Source organism: Colobus angolensis, unplaced genomic scaffold (genome assembly GCF_000951035.1).
Source record: "Colobus angolensis palliatus isolate OR3802 unplaced genomic scaffold, Cang.pa_1.0 Scaffold68, whole genome shotgun sequence".
In the NCBI taxonomy this organism is placed as follows: Eukaryota; Metazoa; Chordata; class Mammalia; order Primates; family Cercopithecidae; genus Colobus; species Colobus angolensis.
In genome coordinates, this window is record NW_012120487.1 from 5,824,191 (window position 1) to 5,832,427 (window position 8,237).

At 42.9% G+C, this 8,237-nt stretch overlaps 1 protein-coding gene across 1 annotated transcript in view; it reads left to right on the plus strand.

Moving 5' to 3' along the window:
* Positions 1-7,763: 7,763 nt before the first annotated feature.
* Positions 7,764-8,237, plus strand: part of ZYG11B (zyg-11 family member B, cell cycle regulator) — a 97,696-nt gene continuing 97,222 nt past the window's right edge. Inside the window, exon 1 of the mRNA XM_011926374.1 lies at positions 7,764-7,799. Within this exon, the coding sequence (XP_011781764.1) occupies positions 7,764-7,799 (36 nt within the window). The remainder of the gene's footprint in view (positions 7,800-8,237) is intronic.

The following is an 8,237-nucleotide window of genomic DNA, read 5'->3' on the forward strand; positions in this document are numbered from 1 at the left end:
CCGCCCGCCGCGCTAGCCCCTGCGGGCTTGCCCCTCCCTGTCTCTGGTGTCCCCTCGGGCTCCCTGCCTTTACCTCTTTCCCTCGTTACTGCCCCCTCGGTGTCCAGCTCCTCCTTGCCCGTGCTTCCCCATTCACCTGCTGGGGTGAACCCCTTTAGGTGACATCCCTGAATCTCCCTTCTCCCCGATGACATCCTTTTTATCATTCCCAGTGACAGCCTTTTTCGCATTCCTTTTGTCGCCCACTCCTTGTCCTTTAACCCTAACCCTTCCCTCCTTTCTCCTCTATCATTTTGCCTTTTTTTCTCTTATGTGATTTTTACTTTCCCCCCTTTCCTCCCTATTTTTCACTGCTCTTCCTTGCTCTTCTCACCCCTCTTCACCATTTTATCTCCACTGCCCCCTCCTCTCCGTGTTCCTTCTCCCCTTCGTCCTCTCCCATCCACGTTTCCTCTTCCTTTATCGGATGTCCTCGCTCGGTTCGCTTTCACAGCTGTCCCCATTTCCTTCTACGGGTTTCAGGGGTCTAAGCAGTAACAATTTGAGGACTGTTGCTTCCTGGGAGCTGTAGGTCGGGCAGATAGGGATTTGTAGGCTTGCTTCTTCCTTTTCGTTTTTGGAGGCATTGAAGAGATCCTGGAAGCCTATTAACTAGTGTCATTGCAAAACCGGAGTGGTGGTGTGTTACAGAGCAATGAAGTGAGGGCCAGCATGCATACTGTGACCTCAGGAGAGATCTAGTCTTTTGACAGAAATAGCTAAAAAATGTTTTGAATTTCTTTCTTTCTTTCTTTTTTTTGAGCATCTTTTAATGTGGAGGTACAGCTGGAGGAATTTAAAAAATACTTGTTTACAGACTTGACTATTATTACTTGAATGATTTGTTTTCATTTGGAGGCAGAGACCAAGGGCATTTGAAGACTGACAATCAGCTTGGCAGGTTGTGACTGTCTCTTTAAACCTTCTAAAGAGTTCATTTGTTTTGCCCTGTCTGCCTTTAGTTGGGAGAACCTTATATTTGCAGATTTTCTTTCTGTTTGAAAATAGGTTGAGGCTTCAGTTGGTTTTTTTCATTAAGTTGGGTTATAAGTGGTTTGCTGTACATTTATTGAAAACATTGCTCCAACATATGCAACAAGCTAAATTTTGGTCTCTGCGAGGAATAAGGCACAACTAAGTCCTGATAATTACGTTCCCCTAGGAGGTTAGTCAGTTTCTTTTTTTTCCCTCCATCTGTTTTTTAGAAAAGTGATGTACTATTAAATTATTTAATCTATGAATTTTCCCTAACTCGCTCCTGCATTTTTAGTCTGTCATTTCCCTGTGTCTGTCTCCTTCACTTTCACACACTGTTATTGTATGCTAACCTGTTTCTCCCTGTGGAGTGTAAGTTCTAGGTAGCAACCGTGTCTTACTTATTACTCCAAGTGCCCAGGCCGGCTAGGTGCTTGAATGATTCACTTTATGGTCTCATTTCCCACCTGACTAGTATAAACTTAAATTGAAATTTGAGGTAGCTAGTGGATTACACAGAAAGAGTGAGTTTGAGAATCGGTGTTTGGAGATGATCTTTCTCTGTGGCCCAGGCTGGAGTGCAGTGGCACAATCATGGCTCTTTGCAGCCTTGAACTCCTGGGCTCAAGCGATCTTCTCACCTTAGCCTCACAAGTAGCTGGTACCACAGGCACGGACTGCCGTGCCCCACTAATTTGTAAAACTCTTTGTAGAAATGGAGTCTCGCTGTGTTGCTCAGTCTGGTCTTGACCTCCTGGATTTAAGCCATCCTCCCACCTTGGCCTCCCAAAGTTCTAGGATTACAGGCATGAGCCATCATGCCTGGGCAGAGAATCTTAATTTTGGTGCAAAAATGATATTGAGTGAGATATGATGATATACTTTTCAGAATAAAGAGCCATCCTACCTAAGACATCACATTGCTATATTTTTTAAAGTGTGGGCCCTTCCATTGAGAATGAATGTATGAGAGGGAGGAGTTATGAACTCCGCTTGAGGTATTTAGGATTCAAAAGTGTCCTTTGAGCTGGGCCTGAAAGTTGAATAGGGTTTTTATAGATCATTTTGGGAAGGGGAAGAATGCCTCATGAATGTGAGTAGCAAGTAGAAAGGATGCCCTCACAGGGATTTTTTTTTTTTTTTTTTAAAGAAAGTAGGAAGGAATTAGGATGCATTGTAGGAAGTAGTATTACCATTATATAGCATGGAAGGATGCAAGAATGAAGATGTGTAGTAGGAAATGAGGCAAGCAAGATATCGTCTTAGCCCATTCAATCTACTGTAACAAAATACCGTAAACTAGGTAGCTTGTCAACAACAGAAATTTATTTCTCAGAGTTCGGAAAGCTGGGAAGTCCAAAATCAGTTCCCCAGCGGATTTGGTGTCTCGTGAGGGCTGTTCCTGAGTCACCTTTTCACTGTTTTCACATGTGGTGGCAGGGGCCAGGTGGCTCTCTGGGGCCTCTTTTATAAGGGCACTAATCCCATTCATGTGGGCACTACACTGGTGATGTAATCACCTCCCAAAGGCCCCACCGCCTCATACCATTACCTTGGGGGTTAGGATTCCAACATATGAATTTAGGGAGACAGAAACATTCAGACCACAGCAGACATATTAGGCATGATTATGTTTTAAACTTGCATCTAATTAACTTGATTTTTCCTTGATGGTTAAAACATGTACACACAGAGTAACAGTGTATGTATGGGAGAGGTGAGGAGAAGGCAAAATATTAGCTTATTTTGAGCTAGGAATTATCAGTAGAGGCTACTTTTCCTCGTGCAGTATTTTTCGTAGATAATAAATACAGTTGAATAAATGGTTATTATAAAGCTTTGTATTTTATATTTGTTAAGTTTTTTTTTTTTGAAACGGAGTCTCGCTCTGTCACCCAGGCTGTCACACCCGGCCATTTGTTAAATGTTAATTAGGTTGCGTTTGAATAGTTGAGATATTTAAGATGAATTCTTGATTGGGCATGGTGGCTCACACGTGTAATTCCAGCACTTTGGGAGGCCAAGGCAGGCGGATCACCTGAGGTCAGGAGTTCGAGACCAGCCTGGTCAACATAGCAAAACCTCGTCTCTACTAAAAATACAAAAATTAACTGAGTGTGGTGGCATATGCCTGTAATCCCAGCTACTCGGGAGGCTGAGGTAGGAGAATCACTTGAACCCGGGAGGCAGAGGTTGCAGTGAACTGAGGGCAGGGCCTGAGAGTTTGCAGTTCTTTTTTCTGAGGCAAGGTCTTGCTCTGTCCCTAAGCTGGAGTGCAGTGGCATGATCGCAGCTCACTGCAGCCTTGACTTCCCAGGCTCAAGCGATCCTCTCACCTCAGTCTCCCATGTAGCTGGGACCACAGGTACCCACCATCACACCTGGCTAATTTTTATATTTTTTGTAGAGATGGGGTTTCGCCATGTTGCCTAGTCTGGCCCCGAACTCCTGGGCTCCAGTGATCCTCCCACCTCCGCCTCCGAGAGTGCTGGAAGTATAGACATGAACCACTATGAAAGTTTGCGTTTCTGTCGACACCCATGTAATGCTGATGCTGCTGGTCTGTGAACCACAATTTGAGTACTGGTCTAAGACATAGTCCTTACTTTTAATTAATCTAACAATGTTTTTGGAGTGTTATTGACTGTGTTGACATTGGGGAAATCACAGGTAGTAAAATAGATGTGACCTTTGGCATTTTTCATCTTATGTATATAGAGCAATTTTATTTATTTATTTGCTTGCTTGCTTACTTTGAGATAGGATCTTGCTCTGCTACCTACGCTGGAGTGCAGTGGCATGATTACGGCTCACTGCAGCCTCAAACCCCTAGGCTCAAGCAGTCCTTCCAGCTCAGCCTCCCAAGTAAAGCTAGGATTTCAAGTGTGCTCTGTTCTATGCAGCTGATTTTTTATTTTTGTGTAAGGAAGAGATCTCCTTGTGTTGGTCAGGCTGGTCTCAAACTCCTGGCCTCCAGTGATCTTCCCACTTTGGCTTCCCAAAGTGCTGGGATTAAGGCACAAGCCACTGCATCCAGCCTGTATAGAGTAATTTTAAATGTGAAGAGTTTTAATATATCTTGAGTTTGCTGAAAAAGGACAAGTTGATAGCTGGGCATGGTGGTGTATGCCTGTAGTACCATCTGCTCTAGAGCCTGAGGTGGGAGGCTCACTTGAGCCCAGCAGTCCAAGGCTGCATTGAGTTATGATCATGCCACTGCACGCCAGCCTGGGCAACAGAGTGAGACCTCATTAAAATTAAAAAAAAGAAAGAAAGAAAAGAAAAGAGAAGTTGTGGAATAATGGAATAGTTAGGAGTGACTTTGCAGAGGTCTTACTTTCAAGTGGAGAACTGAGGGATTAAATTGTAGGAGTTATGTAAAGAACAGTCGAGATAGGCCGGGTGCAGTGGCTCATGCCTGTAATCCCAGCACTTTGGGAGGCCGAGGCGGGTGGATCACCTGAGGTGAGGAGTTCGAGACCAGCCTGACTAATATGGAGAAACCCCATCTCTACTAAAAATGCAAAAATAAGCTGGGCATGGTGGTGGGCGCCTGTAATCCCAGCTACTCGGGAGGCTGAGGCAGGAGAATTGCTTGAACCCAAGAGGTGGAGGCTGCAGTGTGAGCAGAGATTTTGCCACTGCACTCCAGCCTGGGCAACAGAGTGAGACTCCATCTCAAAAAAAAAAGTCCAGATAGAAGGAGCAGCATGTGCAAATGACCTGTGGTGATAACTCTCTCTTGCCTGCCTAACTCTAACATATCCTGGAGTTCTTCATTCAGGGAACTCAGGGAAACCCTATCCAAAAAACCTAGGTCACTCCCCTCTTTATTATGTAGCACTTTTTCATAGGATATATAGCAACTGTAATTTTATATTTCTTACTATAATAATTTAATTAGAGTCTACTTTCCATGTCCAGAATGTAAAAATCACTGATAAAGAGATGATTTTTGACCAGCTTCTAAGGGCTAGGTGATGTTCTAGGCACTGTGATTACAGAGGTTAAAAAAAGACTTGGGATACAGGGAGGGATACACAATAAATAAATTATAATGTATAATGACAATAGTTATATAATAAATACTAAGGAAAAATAAACCAGGGTAAGATATAAAGTGATTGTGTGTGTGAGGGAGCAACTATTTTAGATAGGATGGTTAAGCAGCAACACTAATAGCTTTTATTTATTTATTTATTTATTTATTTTGGGACAGGATCTTACCCTGTCACCCAGGCTGGAGTTCAGTGGTGCAACCACGGCTTGCTGCAGTCTCAACCTCCCAGGCCCAAGCCATCCTCCCGCCTCATCCAACTCAAGCAGCTGGGACTATGGGCATGCGGTACCACGCCAGGCTAATTTTTGTATTTTTGTAGAGATGGAGTTTCACCATGTTGCACTCCTGGGCTCACGTGATGTGCTCACTTTGGCCTCCCAAAGTCCTGGGATTACAGGCCGGAGCCACCGTGCCTAGCCTATTTTTTTCTTATGACAGTGACATTTTGAACTAAAAAGATGGAAGTTATTATTAATATCAGTAAATGTGTTCTTGAAACTTGAAAAAGGATGTGTGTGGGGGAATCAATAAATAAATTGAAATCCCTTCCAACCTTATGCTTTTGAACCATAAGTCTGAGCAATCTCATGCCAGTTTGAATCAGAGTCATTCAGAAGCCCAAGTGGAGAAATGTCCTACAATAGGAAGGAAATCTTACTAAATTTCCTTCTTGCTTAAAAAAAAATTATATATTGCATACAGAGATTAAACATCAACACTAGTGGCATTCTGTATCTCCCCCTACTATTAGACATATAATTTATTAGCTGACTAAAATTCTAAATAATTTGGCGGGACATGACGGCTCACGCCTGTAATCCCAGCACTTTGGGAGGCCAAGGCAGACGAATCAGGAGGTCAAGAGATTGAGACCGCCGGGCGCGGTGGCTCAAGCCTGTAATCCCAGCACTTTGGGAGGCCGAGACGGGTGGATCACGAGGTCAGGAGATTGAGACCATCCTGGCTAACACGGTGAAACCCCGTCTCTACTAAAAAATACAAAAAATTAGCCGGGCGAGATGGCGGGCGCCTGTAGTCCCAGCTACTCGGGAGGCTGAGGCAGGAGAATGGCGTAAACCCGGGAGGCGGAGCTTGCAGTGAGCCGAGATCTGGCCACTGCACTCCAGCCTGGGCGACAGAGCAAGACTCTGTCTCAAAAAAAAAAAAAAAAAAAAAGAGAGATTGAGACCTTCCTGGCAAACATGATGAAACCCCGTCTCTACTCAAAATACAAAAACTAGCCGGGTGTGGTGGCGGTCGCCTGTAATCCCAGCTACTCCAGAGGCTGAGGCAGGAGAATCACTTGAACCCGGTGGGGCGGAGGTTGCGGTGAGCCGAGATCAAGCCATTGCACTCCAGCCTGGACAAAAAGAGCGAAACTCTGTCTCCAAAAAAAAAAAGTAATAATAATAATAATTCAACATAGGAGGTTATTTTCCTTAGATAAAGCTCATGCATGGAAGCAATTGTATACAAAAACAGATTTCCTGTTTCAGTAAAATTTACAAACAAGACTCAGCTAGTTCTCTGTAGGATCATCATTCTAGTCATTTTCAGAGTATCTTGCATTGAATTTCTCTACGTAAAATTAAGTTACTGAGAAAGTTTTTATCAAATTTTACTGTGTGGTAAAATTTGTATATCAGACCTTTTATAGATTCCCTTGATTTCAAAATAATAGTAATATCTCTTAAATAGAATGTTAGTTTTTATTCTTTTTTTATTAAATGTGTTTGTTGTAGAGGTCATGCTTAATGATTTCCAAGAGTGTATTTTTTGTATAGTTTTTGTGAGGCTGGGCATGGTGGCTTACGCCTGTAATCCACATCTGTAATCCCAACACTGTGGGAGACAAAGGCAGGTGGATTGCTTGAGCCCAGGAGTTCGAGACCAGCCTGGACAACATAGTGAGACCCTGTCTCTACACAGAATAAAAAAATTAGGTCACATTTGGGGTCCCAGCTACACAGGATGCTGAGGTGGGAGGATTGCTTGAGCCTAGGAGGTTGAAACTGCAGTGAGCAGGATTTGCACCACTGTACTCCAGCCTGGGCAACAGAGCAAGACACTGTCAATCAGTCAGTCCATCAGAGGTATCTTGATGTGTCATTTGAGAATCATCCTCAGATAAATGTACTCATTTACTCTTTTATCATCAATATACTTATATTTCTTGTCTTTAACTGTTTGTTATACGAAGAAAAGCTACTGTATTCAGTGTTCAGATTAAGTTATAACAATGGAATGACGTTATCATGACCCATTCCCCTAATTCCCACTAATTGACACATGTTGAGTAGATAAATTCTTGGATACTCTCAAACTATTCTATTTTTATAAAGGAGAAAATTTTAGATAATTATTAAATATTCAAAAATATACAAATTGAAATAGACATCAATTTTTTTATTTTTTGTTTTTTCATAGTGACAGGGTCTTGCTCTCTGGCCCAGGCTGGAGTATAGTGGCATAATCATAGCTCACTATAATCATGAACTCCTGAGCTTAGATGATCTCTTGCCTCAGCCTCCTGAGTTGCTAGGACCACAGGCATACGCCAGCATGCCCAGCTAATTTTTTTTGTTTTTGTAGAGGTAGGGTCTAGTTTATGTTGCCCAGGCTGGTCTCAAACTCCTGGGCTCAAGTGATCCTCCTGCCTCAACCCCTCAAAGTCCTGGGATGTCAAGCCATGAGCCCGGCAGACATCAATATTGAATGTAATGATGTGAGCCTATAGATGAATTGGGAAATGCCGGCTAAAACACTGCGTTTTTCATAGGTCCTAGAACTAGCTCTTAAAGTATATTTAATAAGTGGTAGAAATAGTCATTATTAACAATGGAATAAAAGGTTTTGTTTTTTCTTTTTTTAAGAGTCTCAATCTGTCGCCATCTCAAAAAAAAAAAAAAAAATTAGCCGGGTGTGGTAGAGCATGCCTGTGATACCAGCTACTGAGAAGGCTGAGACAGGAGAATCACTTGAACCTGGGAGGCAGAGGTTGTATTGAGCCGACATCGTGCCATTGCACTCCAACCTGGGCAACAAGAGTGAAACTCTGGCTCAAAAAAAAAAGTGATTTGGCAGTATGGGTTCAAGAACCACAAAACTGTACACACTCTCTGACCAATTTTCTTGTTCTTTTTCTTTTATTTTGAGACGGAGT